The following is a 20,831-nucleotide window of genomic DNA, read 5'->3' as shown; positions in this document are numbered from 1 at the left end:
AGCAGCTTTCTCCAGGCCTGGGTATCTCTCATCTTACTGCCACCGTTTGGAAGTGGGTGAGGATGAGGATGATTGCCTGGCCCTTGTGGGAGACGCCCCTCCAAGGGCGCATGTCCGCTTACTGCTGGCTACCCCCACCCCTACAGCTCTCGTCCTTACAGGTCTGCCCCTTTCGCAAGCTTGCCTCCCTGAGAGGCCTGGAGCTGGACACTGACATTGTCTAAGATCTTGGCCATAGCTCACCTAAAGACAACTAGATGTTCAGGGGAGCTGTAGTGCAGGCCATCAACCTCTAACAGACACCTGCAGTGTCCAAAGTCCAAGTTCCGACACCACCAGTATTTTTCAATTTAAGTGTTCTTTTTTCCTTTAGTGCGTGTGTGTGCTGTGTACAATATGCATACATGCTACGGCACACGCGTGGAGGTCAAAAGATAACTTACAGGAGTAGGTCCTCTCCACCAGTGTGGGTCTAGAAGATCAAACTCAGCCTCTCAGCCTTGGTGGCTAGCACCTCTACCTGCTCTTATTCTGTCGGTCTTCTCTTTTGTTCCCCCTTCCCTCCTCCTCCCTCCCCTTCCTTCTCCTCTCCTTTTAGACAGAGTCTTGCTACATTACTCAAGCCTGTGAGTTGCCTGCCTTGGCCTCCTGATTAGCTAGGATTGCAGGGATGCAACACCATGCCTTACCCGAAAGTCTATTGATATCTGCACTTTGATGCCTGGTAGACATTTCAGAATCAGCACGGTCCACGCTCCAGCTGAACTCTGTCCTTTCTGCCATTTCCAGATCTCCTCAGGCCAACAAAAAACAACCCAATCCTTCTAGTTTCTCAGGCCAGAACTTAATCTGTTGCTTGTTTTGGTTTTGTTTTTTTTTTTTCTCCCCCGTCAATCAGAGTCTTGCTATGTGGTACCATGTACCATGGCATTTTTCCCCCTCGAAGCAGAGTCTTGCTATATGGTACCATGTACCATGGCATTTTCCCCTCAAAGCAGAGTCTTGCTATGTGGCACCATGTACCATGGCACTGGCTGCCTTGGAGTTCATTCTGTAGAGGAAGCGGGCATCACGTTTGCACTGATCCTTCTGCCTCAGCCTCTCAAGCACTAGAATCACAGGTGTGTGCCGCCACAGCTCTTTCTTTGAATTTTGTTAGCTTTGGTATCTATTTTCACTTTCTGAGACAGGATTTTACTCTACAGGCCAGGCAGGCTTAAATCTCAACCTATATAGCTGGGGGTGCCCTCAAATCCAAGATCCTCTGCATGTGTCTCCCAAGTGCTTAGATGACAGGAGTGTGCACAGGTGTGTGCACAGGTGTGTACACAGGTGTGTGCCACTATGCCTAATTAGATTGTGTTTTGTAGTTTTCCCGAGGAGTTGAACCCAGGCCCTTCGGCATGTTGAGCAAGTGCCCTACCACCGAATCCCAGTCCTAACTTCCACACTCTCCTCATGTCCACCATCTGTCTCTGCTGATCATCAAAATAGATTCCGGATCTGACAGCTTACTGCTGCTCCCTCCCTTGCTATGTTACCATTTGTCTCTCTGGTCTGTGGTTTTAGTCTCTCAGCTCATCCCTCTGAAGGTCCAGGCTGGCCTTGCACTCAATATTGGCCAAGGATAACCTTGAACTCCTGGTTCTGTCTCCACCTTCCAGATGCTAGGATTACAGGCATGCTCAACAGTCCTGGGCCGGGTGGGGGTGGGAGGCACTGATTTACTGAAGATCCCTCTGCCTTTATTAGTTCATTGAACCCCACAACGTGGAGGTCCATCTTCCCCATTGCACAACTGAGGAAACTAAGTTGAGAGCTTCCTTTGCTGCAGGCCGCAGGCCAGTGAATGGAAGAGCCATGCTGTGCCTTCAAGCCCCGCCTGGGATCGTGTGTGTGTGTGTGTGTGTGTGTGTGTGTGTGTAGGGCGATGTGGAAGAACAGCAGAGGCCTGAGCTCAGGCCCCTTATCTGTGCTCCTTTGGGGCCATACACTGCCATAGCCTTCATTCTTATCCCTCTGGACTCTTCCCAGCCTCCCTGCTAAACACTGTCTTCACCTTTCATTGCGACAGGCCCTTTAGGTTACAGTCATTTCCCTCAAGTCCGTAAGAAAGGCTCCCAAGGCCGACTTGAGACTCAAAGTCCATTCACAACCAGTAATTTCTTTCTTTCTTTCTTCTTTCTTTCTTTCTTTCTTTCTTTTTTCTTTCTTTCAAGACAGGATTTTTCTTTAGCTTTGGAGCCTGTCCTGTAACTAGCTCTTGTAAACCAGGCTGGCCTCAAACTCACAGAGATCCGCCTGTCTCTGCCTCCTGAGTGCTGGGATTAAAGATGTGTGCAACCCCTGCCCAGCCATAAACAGGACTTTCAAAGGCAGTGTGGGACAGTCCCCAGAAATCTGTGGGACGCTGAAAGGGACTTAAAGGTTTCTCCCTTCCTAATCATTCTCGAATCAGAGTCCACATCTGATGCACAAAATCTAAGTGAGAGCTGTAAGTCTAAGTGAAAGACCTGTGAGAGGCGCTACTCATGCCCACGCTGCACCTTGGTGGTTTTCTGGTCTTCTCAGCGGAGGGGGAGGAGAAGAGAGTCTGTCCTTCCTAGCCCACCTGATGAAATCAGCTAACCTCCTTCAATGACACCCCCCTTTTCAGGATTGTGCCAATCAGAAAAAGAAGCCTATCAGCTAATTCTGGACTTTATGGAACCAGGTGAGATGGTAAGAAAATTCTCTGCGACTCTCTGAGAACTGAGGAGCAAAGGGGAAAAATCTGAAGGTCCATCTTTCCTTAGCCCTGTTCCTGAGACCACCAGAATGTCAGCTCACCAGGGGCTCTTGGAGGCCAGGCCACTAGACAAGGCGGCGGTACCCTTCCTCTTTAAAGGACTTTCCTTGTAGACTCTTTGCCCTCCTGTCCCCCAGAAGGCTACAGAGGCTGGAAATATCAGTGCTGTCTAGCACCAGGGCATAACCAATACTTCAGTCTGGTTGAGACTGGGCAGAGTTTGGAGTGCAGGTCTCATGGTGTGCTCCGAGACTGGTTTTGTCTTCTGCCTTAGTCTCATTTAGATAAGCTGAATTTCCTGAGTGCTGTGGCAACTCTGTGCAGTGTTGTGCGTTACCAGGCAAACGGCAACATGAATAACTACTATCCCAAAATGCTTCTGGCCAAGAAAATTGAGGTGAGAAAGAACATAACTCTTAGTTGGTCACTCTGGGTTGAAGGTGGCAGTCCTTCAACCCAAGACTGGTGACCCTCTCTGAGGTAAATTCTTATTTTCCCTGATCCTTCTAGACATTCATCCAGCAAGAACCCACCGATACCTTGGATAGCGGAGTGCGTCAGCGAGCCATGCTCTGCATCGTGGCCCTGAGGTTCCTTCCCCACAGACCCTCTCCCAGCCCCTGGGGATTCTGGTCCTGAGGACATTTGGGTTGGGAAGACAGGCAAAGTTTGGGAACTTGGCTGGAGGCTAAAAGTGGCAAAGTCTATAGTTGCCACTTCATCTGCTTGCATCCTGGGACCAGAGGGACCAATTGGAAATCTATTAGGGCATCGAGTGTAGAAAGTCTCCTTAGTTAGTGTTCCCCCACCCTGACAAGGAGTCACTGAAAAGTGGTCCATGGTTTGTACCTCAGAGAATAGCAGAGCAGCTTCCCCCAGAGGGTTCTAAAAATATCCCTCAGCCTCACACAGGCTCCCCGAAGTCCCTTGTTACCCGCTTCTCCTCCAAGCCAGGTGAAGCCACCTTTCCACTTATGCCAGAAGCTGGACCTGGTCAACGTGAGCATCACCAGCGTCTTCTCCCTGCCGCCCATCATGCCCAGTATAGACCGAAAGGACAGCGCTAGTCTCTACCTCCAGGTATTGGTGGTTGTTGTTTTTTTTGCACTTTTGGGAGACCTACCACCCAGCTCTCAAATAAATCACGTGGAGTCTTATTTATAACTGCCCGGCCTTAGTTTGCTTGTTTCTAGCCAGCTTTTTTTTTTTTTTTCGAGACAGGGTTTCTCCATAGCTTTTTAGTTCCTGTCCTGGAACTAGCTCTTGTAGACCAGGTTGGCCTCGAACTCACAGAGATCTGCCTGCCTCTGCCTCCCGAGTGCTGGGATTAAAGGCGTGCGCCACCACCACGCGGCTTAGCCAGCTTTTCTTAACTTAAATTATCCTAACTACCTTTTCCCTCTGAGGTTTTATCTTTCTTATTTCTGTATATCTTACCTTCACTCTTATTCCATGGCTGGCTGGCCTGGCCCTAGCGTCTTCTCTCCTCTTTTTCTTGCTCCTCCTCCTTGGTTCTCTTCTTTATTCCCTCTGCCTGCCAATCTCGCTGCTATCTTTGCCCTTGCCTCGCTATTGGCCGTTCAGCTCTTCAGTTGGACCATCAGGTGATTTAGACAGGCACAGTAACACAGCTTCACAGCGTTAAACAAAGGCAGCATAAGCAGAAGTCACACACCGGGAAAGACTAGTCTACAAAAAGGCAAGCACCATTATTGTCTCTTGCTGAAGATCTCCATGAGGGTGACTATTTTGGGGATCACCTCCTATTTGCTTGCCTTCCTGGCCTTCTTCCTGCTCTGATCCCTCCCTCAGGACCCCATGGCCTCCATTCTGCTTGCTGTCATCCCGGGCTTCCCAAGGAATGGTCATCACCCACATCCCTTCTCCTTGAAAGTCCACATGACAGCTTTAGTCTTAGACTAGCAATAAAACCCACAGATTATATAGAATAATTGGCGAAAGGACTGCCAAGTTTTCCCAATAATATTTGGTTTTAAAATCTGGACAGGGGCTATAGCTCAGTGGTAAATCACTTGCTTAGCACCCAAGAGGTCTTGGGTTCAGTTCCCAAAATTGCAAAGATAAAACACAGAGGTCTCGAGCCGGGCGATGGTGGCGCACGCCTTTAATCCCAGCACTTGGGAGGCAGAGGCAGGCGGATCTCTGTGAGTTCGAGACCAGCCTGGTCTACAAGAGCTAGTTCCAGGACAGGCTCCAAAGCTACAGAGAAACCCTGTCTCGAAAAAACCAAAAAAACAAAAAAAAAAACACAGAGGTCTCCATAAACTGGGAGCATGACTAGTTAACACTGAGAATCCCAGTAGGCTATCTTAGTTGGCAAGAAGTATCTACAGCCTGTATTTTACTATTGGCTACAAACTGAGATGGGCCTGCCCCCACCTTTAGTAAGCTCACTGAGAAAGCTCACCACTAAGGAAAACCTGACTGGAACTGGTGTGTGAGCAGATGCAAGGACAACAGAACCACGCTGGCCCCCTGCTCCTTCATCCTGTAGGAAAGACAGACAGGGTGCTCTCAGGAAGCTGAGTGCGCCACACGGAAGTCATCCTATGGTATACCCCATGTCTCCTTGATCCTTAGACAATCCAGGCCTTGGATGACATGCTACACGCTCTTGTGTTGGAACAAAGGAGCCCCAACATGCTTATATTGCAAAACTTCATAGAGGTAGGTGGCTGTTTTTTGTACGTATGCAGGGCAAGGCAGGAGGAGTACAACAGTCAGAGATTCTCCAGCCCCGCCATGTATAAACATCACTGGAGGATGCAGTCCTGCGTCTCCCTCAAGACACTCTGAGGGGGACATTTGGAGACCACAGTCATCAGGCTGCGGAGCCTTTTCTGTCTAGAACTAGGGCATGCTGGGACATTAGCAGTGCCCATATTTATGTTATTTTTGTCCAGCTTACACTTGAATCTTCTTAGCATGTTTTCACTGCTCTGTGACGGAGATCAGTGTTCCCCCATAGGCTGGTCTTCTACCTCTTGATGAGAAGTACCTCCAGCAGACTCAAAGCATTACCAAGTACTTTTGTTTTTCTTTAGTTGACTTCAAATAGTCTTAGTTTTGAATAACTTTCACTTCCTGAGAACGAATTTGAATTAGGAAAATAGCCAAGGGTTCCCTGGAAATAATGTTCATGACCAAAGTGGTTACTGACTGGACTAAGACATTTTGCCCGAAATTCTGTAACATCACAAATGGAGATAAGAGTGTCCAGGTAGGACGTAAGACGGTCTTGACGAGGGCTGTCTGCAGGAGTCATTGGCTTGTGTGGGGGGAGTGACAGAGTGCTCTGGAATGGACTGTGGCTGGCGTGTTTGCTGAGAGGTATTTCCATGCTTTATAGACACCTCATTGTGAGTGCGATAACAAAGCCCTGCTATTCTTGAAGTTCGAGGGGATGAGGGGGCACTGAGCTCTAGTTCCAGTTGTGGTGAAGTCCTCAGCATTCATTACTAGGCTTCTTCTTCTTTTTTTTTTTTTTTAATATTTTCAAGACAGGGTTTCTCCGTAGCTTTTGGTTCCTGTCCTGGAACTAGCTTTTCTAGACCAGGCTGGCCTCGAACTCACAGAGATCCGCCTGCCTCTGCCTCCCGAGTGCTGGGATTAAAGGCGTGTGCCACCACCGCCCAGCTCTATTACTAGGCTTCTTGTTCTCTAAAGAAAAATGGTGCTGGGCATAGTGCATATGTCTATAAATACAGCACTGAAGTGCAGAAGCAGGAGGATTGCAATGAGTTTGAGGCCAACCTGGGCTAAATAGCGAGACTTTGTTTTAACTATATATAACAAAAGAAAATAAAACAGCACCATTGCAAAAGCTTCCAACTTCTCATAAAAATGGACTATTTTATTATTTTTAATATTATTTTTGTCAAAATAACTGTCTACATTTTTCTCTCTTTTGCTAATTGAAAATAGATTCTTTTCTCATACAATATACCCTGATTATAGTTTCCCTTCTCTCTACTTTTCCTAGTTCCTCCACACCTCCCTCCCTTTCCTCTGGATCCACTCCCTTTCTGCTGCTCATTAGAAAAGAACAGGCTTCTAAGCAACAGCAACAAACATGAAAAAATAAAATATGATAAGGTAGAAGTTGAAAACTTTCATCTCTAAGCTGGACATGGCACCCCGACAGGAGGAAGAGAGCAGGCATAAGAGCCAGAGATCCACTTTCTCATAGTCAGGAGTCCCATAAAAGTACTAAGCTAATAGCTATGGTACATATACAGTGGACCTGGTGTGGACCTGCATAGGCCCTGTGCTGCTGTTCAGTCTCTGTGAGCTCAGATGCATCTTGCTTACTTGATTCAAAAGGTCGTGTTCTCCTGGTGTCCTCCATCCCCTCTGAGAATTTTCTGTTTCCTCTTCCTCAAGATTCCCTGAGCTCTGAGGGGAGGGATTTGATGGAGATCTCCAATTCAGACTCTCTTTCCATATGATGTTTGGTTGTGGGTGTCTGCATCTACTGGGGAGACCTCTCTGATGAGAGCTGGAAAAGGCACTGGTCTATGAGTACAGTAGAAAATCATTAGGAGTCATTTGATTAATACCCCCCCTTTTTTTTTTGACCAGTAGTGCTTGGTTTTACCAGGTCTCTGGGCTATCTAGTCTCTGGTTCCTGGTTATCCTAGCAGTGCTGGTTCCTTCCCATGAAATGGACCTTAGATAAAATCAGACATATGTCGGCCACTCCCACAAGTTCTGTGCCACCATTGACCTAACGTATTTTATAGGCAGGACTGATTGGGGGTCAAAGGTCTTGTGGCTGGGTTGGTGTCCATGTTTTTCTTCCAGTAGCCTGAAGAACACCTTTCTGCACCAAAGAGACTAGAATATAGGGGTGACGGCTCGACTTCTATGTGTTCAATGAGCTCTGTAGAAGTGTCCATGGCAACGGGCCCCACCATCAATTTGTGGAGGGCAACCCTTTGTCTTAGCAGCAGCCTGGGTTGTTTGGGGGGATTTCTACGGGACTCCTTTGGTCAGCAACTCTATTGAATGCAACCCAGACCCACCGCTGGAAGCCTTGCCTGTCTACAGTAGACAGCCAGTGGAGACCACACATCCTGCATTTCTAGGAGTACTCGGAGGGACCACTCTCAATTAGGGTTTCTGTTGCTGTGAAGAGACAGCATGACCATGGCAACTGTTATAAGGGAAAACATTTAATTGGGGCTTACGGTTTCAGAGGTTTAGTTCGTTATCATCATGGTGGGAAACAAGGCAGCATGCAAACAGGCCTGGTGCTAGAGAAGGTGCTGAGGAGTTTTACATCCTGATCCACAGGCAGGAGAAGGAGACTGTGAGCCACTAGCCTTGAACTTCTGAGACCTCAAAGCCCGCCCTCACAGTGACACATTTCCTCCAACAAGGCCACGCCTCCTAATAGTGCCCTGTGGACCAAGCATTCAAACACAGGAGTTTGTGGGGGCCATTCCTATTCAAACCACCACTTTTCTCTCCCTGACCCCCATAGGATTGTAGCAGCAACATTAACCAAAATGCATTTAGTTCAGTTTCAAAAGTTCCCACAGTCTATAACAGCCTCAAACTTGTTTAAAAATCCAAAGTTCAAAGTCTATTCTGAGACTCAGCAATCTCTTTTTGTTGTTGTTGTTATTGTTGTTGGTTTTTCAAGACAGGGTTTCTCTGTGTAAGAGTCTTGGCTGTCCTGGAACTCACTCTGTAGACCAGGCTGGCCTTGAACTCACAGAGATCTGCCTGCCTCTGCCTCCCAAGTGCTGGGATTAAAGGCAGACACCACCACAGCCCGGCTTCATAACCTCTCTCTTCTGTTCTTTACTCTAAAGCCAGAATCATGTAGCCTAAGCTGTCAAGTTCTGCTGCCTAATGGGGCTGGAACATGGTCTCCTCATTCAATAACACCTTTACTAGCTTCCTGGGTTTAATGGTTTCCTTCACTGCCTAAGCTTGGTTCTCCTGGAACTTGCTTTGTGGACCAGGATGGCCTTGAATTCTGAAATCTTCTCGGTTTAGTCTTCTGGGTGCTGAGATTAAAGGTGTGTACCAACATACCAGGACCTAAACTTCTCTTTAATTCCTTTTCACAAATTAAAAGCTTAGCTGGGTGGGGGCTCACCCTGAGGTAAGCACTCTCTTTATTCCATTTAACATCAGACTTTTCTTTAATCCGTGAGTCATTTTATATGCCACAAAATTTGGATTATATTTACTACTTCATTTAGAATCTTTTGTATAAAATTATGGTCACATACTGCATCATAATCTGTTTTAATTTGACTCTGAACTATAGAATAACACTAAAGATCACTGGAAGGAAAAAGCTACATAAAAACCATATATAAAGAATTTAGAATGGAGTTTCCCTAAACAGAGGGATAATGCCTCTACCAGACACCATGGGCTGTCAGACTTTAAAAAGCCCCGCTCCAGGTGTGAGTTACCTCCCTTTAAGATATCGGTCAAGAGTACTTCATGGATCCTTCAAACAATGCAGGCAACTTCTCTTGCCCATGACTGCCCAGCAGAACTCGAGGGTAAGACCCTAGTGTTAAAACACTGTATACTTGAGTCACTAAGTATAGAAGTGAAGAAATAAAGCAGGCACTGGCCTGGAAGTTCCCTTCCTATTGGCTGGGTTTCAGAGCTCAGGCTTGTTTTGCACTCACAGCAGCCCTCCTGCCTCTGTCTCCTGAATGCCAGGATACGGGTGTGAGCTGCCCAGCCCAGCTGAATTGTAGGGTTTTAAGTATACATCTACTACAAGTCTGAATTTGTATTGGATACCAGGTATGGGTAGTTCTCTCTCTCTCTCTCTCTCTCTCTCCCTCCCTCCCTCTCTCTCATCTTCTCCATCCCTTTCCCTCTCCCACCCCTTCTCCCTCTCTTTGTCTCTCTCTTATCTCTGTCTTTCTGTCTCTCTCTGTTTCTCTCTCTCTCTGTCATCCCTCTCCCTCCATTTCTCTTTAATGCTAGGAATTGAATCCAGGTCCTCAGGCAAATGCTGTATCACTGAGCCACAGTTCCAGCCCATCCTCCATATTCTCTCTCTCTCTCTCTCTCATCCCTTGATTTTTCCTATTTATTTTTAATTTAATTAACTTATTTATTTTTGGTTTTTTGAGTTTCTCTGTGTAGCCCTAGCTGTCATAAATTCACTCTGTAGACCAGGCTGGCCTCTAACTCAGAAATCCACCTGCCCCTGCTTCTCAATTACACACAGGAACTGTGTGGTGTAATTAACTGCATGCACTGCCACCACCCAGTCTATCCCTCTTTTTAAAAACTAAATGTCCATGATAGGGAGAAAGGTTCCTGTTCCTCAGCTCTGACCCAGACCCACTTTCCAAAAGTAAGCTCCAAGCAGGACAAAGGACCCTCTTCACTGGCGGGACCTCGACCTAAAACAGCGATAAAAATCCCATCCCACAGGACTGCGGGAGGACGCTGTGAGTTCTTGTCCACAGAGCCCTGACTGGAAGCACATTATTATCAAGCCGTAGCAACCACCGGCTCTGAATTCACCCTTCAGAGAACACTTCTCTGGCTTAGCGGGTGGGGGTGATGTGTCTTCCATTTCCTCCTGCTCCTCCTGGCCTTCGAAGCTGCGCCTTGCTCTCCCTGGAACTATTGCCCAGGTGAAGAGGCTCAGAACCGATTGAATGAATGAGAACTCGCCTTTCCAAGTTCACGGCGTCGCGGTGCTCCTCCGTGACTGCTGTAGAGTCCTCTCTCGGTCTTTTCTGGCGAGGAAGGCAGTGCTGCTCCACGGCCGCGTTGATGCGTCTCTGTCCCATCCGCAGATCATCTTACCTTGGTTAATGATGACCAACAAAGTGCACGAACAGACCCGAGCCTTGGGCACTATCTCCCGACTGCTGAGGTTTATTTGCAATTTCTCAGAACTATCAGTGAGTATTTGAGGTCGCTCGCGGCAAGGCAGACGCAGCAGGCCTTGCGTCTCTGTATAGGGCCTCTGGTTGAACCCGGCTTCTGCAGGAGCCACTGGAGGGCAGGTAGACAGAGTATGTCCCACTTTTCTGCTTAAGTGTATTTCTGTTCCTGAGGACCAAGAGACTTGATTTGTTTTTTGGTTTCTCCTGGACCTAATAAGCTCCAATAAGCCTGGTTGGGGTCCTTGGCCTAGACAGCCGATGGAGACCCTTACCACTGGGTAAGGTGTTTCTGGGCTTTATCTGTTCCTTTCCTCATTGTTGGCTAGGGATGCTTTCCTTGGCCAGGACAGTGTGGGGTAGGGAGGTATGGGGCACACAGAGGCACACAGAAGAATGTGGAAGGAAGGAAAAATTTGGGGTGGGGGACCTTTGGGGAGAGAAGCTGCCTCGGGATGATGTGGTGACCATTTTTGCTTCCCGTCAGCACATGGTATCGTTCTCCATAATCGGGAGACTGATTGGGACCTTCAGCATCTTCTGCCTGGATCCCAACCAGGATGTCAGCTCAGGAGCGCTGGAGGCCCTGTATTACTTGTTCACCATCCTTGTGCTTCAGAGAAGTAAGTGGGTGGCACTTGGGTGGACGCCTGCAGCTGGACCCACTGAGCTGGTGGAGACCTGCATTGTTTTAGATGTACCCCCAAAGCTGGGCCCTCTAGCGGGCGCACCTGAGAGGGGTTAGGATATGCCATGATGCAAGGAGGCCAGCTGATCAGTGGATCAAACCTAGAAACTTTAATTGAATAAATGCCAGCCCCATCCCAGATACTATGTCCTTTTCAATGACAATCTTGTGAGGGGGCAGCTAAGCTTACTTTTGGGGGTCCACTTGGTACTTCCATATTTCCTAGATGTCCCCTCCCAACCATATTTGTAACACTAGGAAGTAAGCATCTTTTCTTGGGGAACAAATGTGGGGATATTTTTCTTTTCATAGTTTTTTAAGTAAAAAATTTACTTTTTATTTTACATACCAACCCCAGTTCTTCCTCCCTCCCCTTCTCCTGCCCCACAACTCCCTCCCCTTCCCACCTCCATCTACTCCTCAGAGTGGGTGTGGCCTTCCTTGGAGAGTCAACAAAGTCTAGGATACCAACTTGAGGCAGGACCAAGTCCCTCCCTCCGTACCAAGGCTGAGCAAGGCATCCCACCCCAGGGAATGGGCTCCAAAAAGTCAGCTTATACATCTGGAATAAGTCCTGGTGTGACTGCCAGTCACCCCACCCAGAACAGATCAAGTACATAACTGTCACCCACATTCAGAGGGTCTAGTTTGGTCCCATGCAGGTTCCCCAGCTGTCAGTCCAGAGTCTGTGAGCTCCCACTAGTTCAGGCTGGCTGTTCTGTATCAAACAATCATGGTCACAGAGGTACCAAGGCATTTGTAACTCCCCCTAAAGACAGTTTCTTGTGATTCAATTAGGATGACTCAAGTCCACATCTTGTCATGGTACAGGAATAGGGGCCAGCTTCAGTCCCAGCCCACATCCTCCCTTCGCCCTTCACTTAAATGCTAGAGAACCCCCTTTATTCTTTGGGGCGAGTGCTGTTTAATCCGTTTGTCTCTATTGCTCTCAGAGACCTGGAGGAGAGATGGGAGTGTGGGTTCCTTTTCCTCTGATGAGGCTTAGTCCCTTATTTGCTCCTTTTGGATTGGAGGTGTCAGACCGAAGACAGAGACGATCCTGAAGGACTTACAGAAGCATTTCCGTGGCAACTGGCTGGCGAACATGCAGAACCTCACACTGGTAACCCAGATGCCCACCGTGCACGGGATGCCCAGAGCGGGACGGATAGTAGGTCAGAGAGGGGTCTGGGTCATGGATTATAGAAGTCATAACTGCAACAAACAGAAGTGTTTACAAATCCAAGTTCTCAGGGACAGGAGGCTAAAGGTGTAAGGTGCGTTCTAGTGACACTTAGCTGTGTGAAATTTGAGGTCACCAGGGGGTTTAGAAGGCAGGGCTGGTGTCTCCAGGCTCAGCCAACCCAGATGGCCTCGGGCAGCTATCTGGGATGTGTCCTTTGTTCCTTCTGTCCCTCCCTCTCCGTGTCCAATGCCACACCACATCTGACTGCTCTGCCTCCTGAGTAGCTAGCTCTTCAACCTGCCCACCCTGCCGCAGCCCCATGCCACCGTTCTGAGTCCCCATCACTTCTCGCCTGGTCCATACAGTAGCCTCTTACCGAAGGCTCCATTTCAGTCATCTTTCTGCCATGCCTTTTCCACATGTAAGTAGGAAAACATTTCTAAAACACAAACCTTCAAACTGCGCACAAGTTCTCCATTGGCTTTCTCTGAAGTCTGAACCTCCTCAGGTGGTCCCCCAGGACCTTGACAGTCTGGTTCTCGCCTTACCTGCCCTGCCTTGTTCTTACTCAGTCTCCTCTTCCTGCTGGCTCCAATCTTCCATGTAAGACACAGCAGTCACACTGAGGGCCTTCCTGCCCCCAACCTTCACACATTCTGCCTCATTTCTAGAACTTCGTCCCCTTTTTTGTCAGTACTGTACTCCAGGAAGTCTTTTCAGTCTTCAGGGCTAGCTTCAGCGCCTGCCACAGCCACTCTTAGCATTTTCCTCCACACCATCTTCCCTCCGTCCTAACCCTGGATGATGGTGAGTACACAGAAGGCAAAGATATTGAGCATCATTTTATCCAGTCCTCCCTAGATCCCAACAATGGAGCCACACACAGAGTTGGCACCAGTATTGCTTGACCCCAATGGGCTTCATGTTTGCAGATTCCTATGTGAGGCCTGGCTTTCTACTTCCTTGGCAAGGCTGTACAGTCACTAGGCATAGAACATGTTTCCAGTGGGCTCACCTAACTGCATCTCAAGTTTAGAAATAAAAAGGCCTTTGGTATCATCCTCTGTGTCACATTGTCTAAACTATTGCTCTTGCTTGGGGACATCAGTGTTGGTAACGCATTAGAGTTGACCTCAAATCAGAGATGCTCCTTAGGCTGCCTCCTAATGGAAGCCTGTCTGATGGGTCTCTGTGGATGCCCAAGGTTTCGGGGCAGTCTTCGAGCAGATGATGGAATGGAGAGTCCCATTCTTCTTTCAGTTCTTCAGGAAATACCTGACCCCTGTAGAGAAAGCCGATGTGATCATGGTGGCCATGGAGGCCATGACCAGTGGCAGCACAAATAATGTCTTAGCAGCCTCTAAGACATTAAAGATCATTCTGAAGTACCCTCTTGAAGAAGTTGCCAAGGTAGGCACTGGTGGACACACTGCTTCGATATCTTTCTGTCCTGTTTGGGGGTTGATCTATTTCCTATCCACTTGAGCGTAAGGAATCCCAAGTGCCTTAACCCGGAAGGGAAAAGTCTATATGGTGAGCTGTTTTTGCAGTAGTGCGAAAGGCATTTTTGTGGGGAAGAATGAAGTAGGGATGCAGAATCGAATGGGACTAATGTACCTTAGAGCCAGGCATGCAGGGGAAAGAGGGTAAAGATGCTTGTTACCCTCTTAGACACAGCTCTCGAAATGTAGTTCTGTATTGTCCCCTGGCTTGTGTTCGGTTCTCGGCACCCCACGAAGAAGCAGCTCTCCATCTTTTGTCAATTTTCTCCCATTACACCGAGTTATTGCAGCCTTGGTTCATGGCGTAAGCCAGGGACAAGAACACACCATGTTATACCCAAACTCCAACCTAGACAGGTTTTCGTTACTTTAGACATAGCCTTTTATTTGCAAACTACTTCCTTAAAAATAATTAAAATCAGACTGGACGGAGAGTTCAGTGGCTAAGAGCAAGGTCTGCTCTTCCAGAGGACCCAAGTTCAGTTCCCAGCTCCTGTATCAGGCAGCTCATTTCTGTAATTCCAGCTCCAGGGGATCCTTTGCTTTTAGCCTCCTTAGTCACTGCACGTACACACAATTAATATAAAATAAGAAAGGCTCAAAGAGGCCATAAGCCTTGGAGATGGAAGTTTCTGGACTTCGTGCATGACAGATAATGGTCTAGCACAGCGGTTCTCAACCTTTCTATGTTGCGACCCTTTAGTACCGCTCCTCATACTGTGGTGACCCCCAGCTATGACATTATTTTCATTGCTACTTCATAACTGTAATCTTGCTACTGTTACAAATAGTGATGTCAATATCCTGTTATGCAGGATATCAGATCTGTGACCCCTGTGAAAGGGTCATTCAGTCGCCAAGGGGTCTCACAGCACAGGCTGAGAATCGCTGTTCCAGTCCATGCAGGTGTGCTAACTCTGACGCTGAGGGAGATAAAATCATCCCTTTTGTTTCCTAAGTGAGGACAGAAAACGCAGGGAAGATAAAAATCATCCTCTAAGTCACAAAGGTAACTTTGGAAGCGTCTTTCAAATCCAAAGCTTCAGAGCCATGCCACGGAACACGAAGCAGCCTCTGCTCTATAAGCCAGTAACAGAAGAGCTAGCCAGTCCCTCCCTCTCCAGAGAGGCAACACCTTGTCCTACAGCCCTGTCTTCCACTTCCCAAGTTATTCTTCCTTCATTCTTCGTGACATGTGTTCCAGACATGGTATGGCCCTCCATGGCTGCTTTCTATCTGCCCTTCTGAAGGTCTGGAGGCCACAGGTCCACAGTCCTCTGGGAGTGGCTGGCTAGGGCAGAGGGCCGCAGATAGGTGTGCTCGGGCCTGACACTGGGCACTATGCTGTCTGCAGCGCCTCTTTAAATGGTGATTCCCACTCTCAAAACAACCAATTCCCCTCCCCCCTGTTCTTTCAGGTGCCAGAAATCATCCAGTTAATTTGCTTCCACATAGACAGAGTCACCGATAAAGCTGCCCAGGGTACCATAAGGAAGACCTTCCACTTGCTGGTCCAGTCTCACACAGACGAGGTCATCCTGACGCTGTACAAGACAGAGGACCCGTCACAGAGGTTACCCGTCCCCTCAGCTACACATTTACAGGCCGCTAGTTGTCTTCTTAACGGGATATCTGTGTGTGCACGCACATGTTCAAATGTGGCTGCAGGTGTGTGCAGATGTGCACACATGTGTGCAGAGGCCAGGGGTGAGGTCAGGAGTCTTCCTCAGCCACATCGCATCTTATTTTTCAGAGACAAGGTTTCTCACTGAATCTGGAGCTCACCAGTTCAGCCCCAGGGACTTGACCCTCTGCCTCCCCGGTGCTGGGGTTATGGACGGGTGCCGCTGCATGCCACTTTGTGTGGATGCTGGAGCTCCAAATGCATCTCCCCAGCCCTAGCTTATGCTTAAAAATCTACTCAAGATTGAATATCTTCTTATTTATTTGGAGCAGAGTGATTCTAAGAGTTGTCTGCCATACTGCAGAAAATCTTTTTGTTTGTTTGTTGTTTGTTTGAGACCAGGTTTCTTTGTGTATCTTTGGCTGTCCTGGAACTCACTTTGTAGACCAGGCTAGCCTCAAACTCACAAAGACCCACCTGCCTCTGCCTTCCAAGTTCTGGGATTAAAGGCGTGTGCCACCACACCTAGCTTTTATTGCAGAAATTATTGGAAGCATGTATAATTTAGAGAATGCCAAAAAAAATAATGTTTTAAATATCAGCCAGTAGAATCTTCTGTTATCATTTGGGTATAATTTATGATTTGTCTACCTTCTGAAAGCAGTTTTTTTTTAAAAAAAACTATGTATATAATGCATGCTATGTTATATTGTATATAACAAACATTATATATAACATATACTTATTATTTATATGTATAGTTAAGCCCGTACTATATTTTCCAATTTGTGTGCTTTTTTTTTGTGTGTGCTTTTTCATTTACTGTTTTATCTCAAAGTTTCCTAAATTATAACCATTTAATAAGTAAAAGTTTAATGGCTTCTTAATCTTATATTGTAAGGCTATGTTGTATTATAGTTTTCTTTTTTAAATAAAACAAAAATTAAAGCTTGTTGCATGCGCCTTTGATCCCAGCACTCCAGAGGCAGAGGCAGGTGGGTCTTTGTGAGTTCGAGGTCAGCCTGGTCTACAGAGGGAGTTCCAGGACAGCCAGGACTATTATATAGAGAAACCCTGTCTCAAAAACAAACAAAAAGTTAGCATATGTGTAGCAAATTCACTTTTTAAACATATAGTTAGATGGATTCTCTAAAAGTCTGGTCACAACAATCATCACCACAACCATGATGGCATGTCCATAGCTACCGGTCCTCAATTTCTAGGACCAGCCCCTTCCTGAACCCTCAGTTGCTGGCAGCCACTGGTCTGTCTTCTAGCCCCATCATTTTGCCTTTTTAGAGTGTTCTGTATCTACAACCATATAATATGTGGATGGCTTAGCAAGTGAAGGGTCTGCCCCCAAGTCTGTTGACCCAAGTTCAAACCCTGGGGCCCACACGGCATAAAGAAAAACAGATTCCCGCAAGTTGTCTTTTTTAAATTTAATTTAGTTTTTTGAGTATGGGTGTTTTGTCTGCATGTGTGTCTGGGCACAGTTTGCATGCCTGGTACCAGCAAAGGCCAGGAGAAGGTGTTGGGTTCCCTGAAACTGGAATTCAGATGGTTGTGAGCTGCTACATGGGCTCTGGGGATTGATCCCAGGTATTCTGGAAGAGCAACCAGCATTTTTAACTACTGAATCACTTCCTCAGTTCTGTAAATTGTCTTTTAACATACACACACACACTCCCACACCTTTATTTTTAAGTATATATATATATATATATATATATATATATGTACATGTCTGTATGTGAGTTTGTGCACATGAGTATAATGCCCATAGGAGCCAGAAAAGGGCGTAAGATTCCCTGAAACTGGACTTGTAGGTGGTCATGATGCTGTCTGATGTGAGTACTGGGAACTGAGCTTGGGTCCTCTTCTAGAGCAGTATTTGCCCTAGATCTCTGAGCCATCTCTCCAACCCCCAACAAAAATTAAAAAATTAGGTATTTTTAAAAGTAAAAAAGAAAGTTTCTTTATATTTGTAGTTTGATAAGAGTGTTTATCACAAATGCATATTAAATTTAGTTAAAATTTTTATTGCATCTATTAAAATGATTGTAATTTTTTTTTTCATCCTGTTAATATAACAAATTGTACCTTTTGGACTAAAGGTCTTTGCTCTTCTTTTTTTTTAATTGTAGCTAATATATCTAAAATAAGTTTCTTTTTATTTAGAATATAGCTAAATCTTTGAGATATTTGGCTGTTGTATGTATTTGTATTATTCTTTTTGTTTTGTGGTTGTGGGGATCCACCCGAGAGCCTCATGCATGTTGGGTAAACACTTTACCACAAAGCTAGACCATGTGTTTTCATCCAATCTAAAAATTCACGCCTTTTAATTTGTATATTTAGACCATTTACAATTAATGTAATTAATGGTTTATTTGGATTTATGCAGCATTCTGTGATTTGTTTTCTGTCTCTCTGTTTTGTCTATTATAGTCTCCTTTTCTTCATCTTTTTTAATTATTTTAATTCTTCCATATATTCCATTTCTCTTTTCTTTCATTTTTTTGTTTTTGCTTTCCAAGACAGAGTTACTCTGTGTAGCGTTTGGAGCCTACCATGGGACTCGCTCTGTAGACTAGACTAGGCTCAAATGTACAGAGATCCACCTCTCTCTGCCTCCTGAGTGCTGGGATTACAGGCATGTGCCACCACCACCTGGCTCTGTTTTTCTTTACACACTCATTGGAGTAGATTTTACCTTTAACATACTAGACAATTATGAATTTATATGGCCACACTCAGTCTAATATCTATAACTTTAGGGAAGGAAGATAGAGGAACTCCCTTTGCCTTCTTGCTTCATGTGATAGCTGTCATTCACCTTGCACTTACGTATACTGAAAAAACTGCCAATAGCTACTGTTTTCCTTTTCAACAGTCATGTACATTTCTTTCATTTGTTTGGTTTGGCTTTCTGAGATAGGGTTTCTGTGTGTACCCTTGGCTGTCCTGGAACTCACTCTGCAGACCAGGCTGACCTCGAACTCACAATGATCCGCCTGCCTCTGCCTCCTGAGTGCTGGGATTAAAGGTGTGCGCCACCACTGCCCGACAGTCACGTATATTTTTAAACTAAGTGGAGAATGAACCATTACAGTTACTCAAATATTTGCTATTTCTGTTGCTTTTTATTGAAGTGCCTACTTCACTATAATAAAATTTCTCCTCAGCTAAAATCTTTTTATTAAAATTCACCAAGAGCATATCTTTGGGTAATAACTTCCCTTAGTTTTCATTCATTTGAGACTGTTTCCTATTGTACCTTCATCTTAAAAGATTATTTTCACTGGATACAAAATTTGGGCTGACACTCCTGTCCCTTCCCCATATGGTTTCCTTTGTCTCAGGATTCCTTGAGCCTTTCTCTCTGCCTGAGTACTTGAGGGTGACGGTGGGGTTGTGTTGGTTTGCACACAGAGCTGGGGAAATCCTTCACTTACTGCCTCTGAAGGATCCCTTCCAAGTCTTTTAAACTCTCTTTGTTGATACATAGCACAGTTATCAGGGCCAAAAATGAGCCAGGGGACAAGGACAACAACAGGGAGGTTAACTAGGCTGTGGTCCAGCAGTGAAGGCCTTATGAGGTTTATACAAGGCACTGATAGTTGACTCCAGCTCCTCAGACAAACCCAAGTTAAAATAATAAAACAGGCCCTCAACAACAGTAGTGATGTCTTCCTTACCTTACCCACCAAGTCACGTCTCTGGTTCCAGCCAGCCAGTTTCTAGTCTGCAGCTCCTCCAGAGTCACCGAGAAGGATTTGAAAAGAACAAAGATCTACTCACACTGTCTGACTCACAGGGCCCCATTTTCCCACTGCTGGGGGCCGGGGGGCCGGGGGCGGGGGGAGGAAGACAGAATTTCACCCAGAGGGTCTGTTCCCTGTGTCTGGTGCACAGTTTTGCTCTGGGGTCATCTGTAGGTCAAAGTTGGGAGATAAAAGAGAAAAAACAAAATCAGGATTCTTACTCAGTGGATTTCTGCATTCTGGCTTCAGTCTCCAATCTGCCTGTTTTTATAACTCTTTCAGGATCTAATCAAATTCAAGTTTTGGAAATTAGATTGAGATAGTTGATAGTATTATTCGAGGCTCTATATCCTCATTGATCTTTCTGTGTAGCTGTCAATCACAGAGAAAGGGGTGACGGAAGTCCTGTGTTTTCAAGTGTCTGTTGTTCTAATCGATGGGAGAGCTAGGCTAGGGTGGGCTGCTCATTCTTGGTGGGCAACAGAAACTAAAATTGCTTATTATTAATTTCTAATAAATGTTCTTTTTTATTTATTTTATTTATTTCTAATAAATGTTCTTATCATGGGAAAGGAGTTTCTGTTTTATACTGCTCATTACAATAGACAAACAAAAACAGAAAACAAGAATCAACTTTAAATTTCACCAAATACCTAATGACGTACCTGCACAGATCTTTAACAATTTAGTCCCCAAGTGTTAGTTATTTTGATCAATTTCTTCTTTTTAAATAATGACTGGGGAGAATGATCTTAAAACCTCCTTTTAAGATTTAGATTTTTAATACTTATGGATTAGTAAGATATAGTTGACAATTTTGACGTATTTTGAATAAATATGAAAAAATAAATGTTTTTTACTGCATGCAAAATTATTATACAAGAGTGGTTAAAATATGTTAGCAAACCATTTACATGTGAATGTATTTATATTTACTTAATCTGTTAAATTCTTGATATTGTGTTCTTAGGTTTATCCAGTTTGTTAGAGCTGGGTATTGGCCCCTTGGACTGTCTATAATTTTATAATATTTCATTATGCGATTGTCCCATACTTTGCCTTACCCATTCTTTTGCTGACAGTCATTTGTCGTCAGGGTTTTTGCTGTTATTATGGTACAGTTGCAACATTCTTATTCCGACACCATGTTTAGTTTAGATCTATGGGGGGGGTGCCTTCCCTTCTCCGTATCCCATGCTTCCCTTGTGAAACAGGTTTTCCTCTCCCTCTAAGGCTGCCCTTTAGTTTATCTTCAATAAGAATCTGCCCATCAGCCCATCCATTTATTCATTCAGGCCATCTTCCTTAAACAAGAGACTTCCTGTGGAACTTGTAGGTTGAGGTTTTGTTGTTGTCCAACCTTGGAAGGCCT

At 45.7% G+C, this 20,831-nt stretch overlaps 1 protein-coding gene across 1 annotated transcript in view; it reads left to right on the top strand.

The window, feature by feature from the left end:
* The window catches only part of LOC121446213 (maestro heat-like repeat-containing protein family member 7), a 32,550-nt gene that overhangs the window by 406 nt on the left and 11,313 nt on the right, over window positions 1-20,831 (top strand). Inside the window, exons 2-11 of the mRNA XM_041648683.1 lie at window positions 2,657-2,721; window positions 3,063-3,185; window positions 3,299-3,378; window positions 3,739-3,868; window positions 5,390-5,476; window positions 10,603-10,710; window positions 11,180-11,315; window positions 12,415-12,503; window positions 13,827-13,976; window positions 15,487-15,641. Of these exons, the coding sequence (XP_041504617.1) occupies window positions 2,657-2,721; window positions 3,063-3,185; window positions 3,299-3,378; window positions 3,739-3,868; window positions 5,390-5,476; window positions 10,603-10,710; window positions 11,180-11,315; window positions 12,415-12,503; window positions 13,827-13,976; window positions 15,487-15,641 (1,123 nt within the window). The remainder of the gene's footprint in view (window positions 1-2,656; window positions 2,722-3,062; window positions 3,186-3,298; window positions 3,379-3,738; window positions 3,869-5,389; window positions 5,477-10,602; window positions 10,711-11,179; window positions 11,316-12,414; window positions 12,504-13,826; window positions 13,977-15,486; window positions 15,642-20,831) is intronic.

This window comes from Microtus oregoni, unplaced genomic scaffold, assembly GCF_018167655.1.
Source record: "Microtus oregoni isolate MIOR12 unplaced genomic scaffold, Mior012 000003F_ref0000135, whole genome shotgun sequence".
Classification (NCBI taxonomy): Eukaryota; Metazoa; Chordata; class Mammalia; order Rodentia; family Cricetidae; genus Microtus; species Microtus oregoni.
The sequence above is the reverse complement of the archived record's forward strand: the minus strand, read 5'-3'. Positions and strand labels throughout refer to the sequence as shown.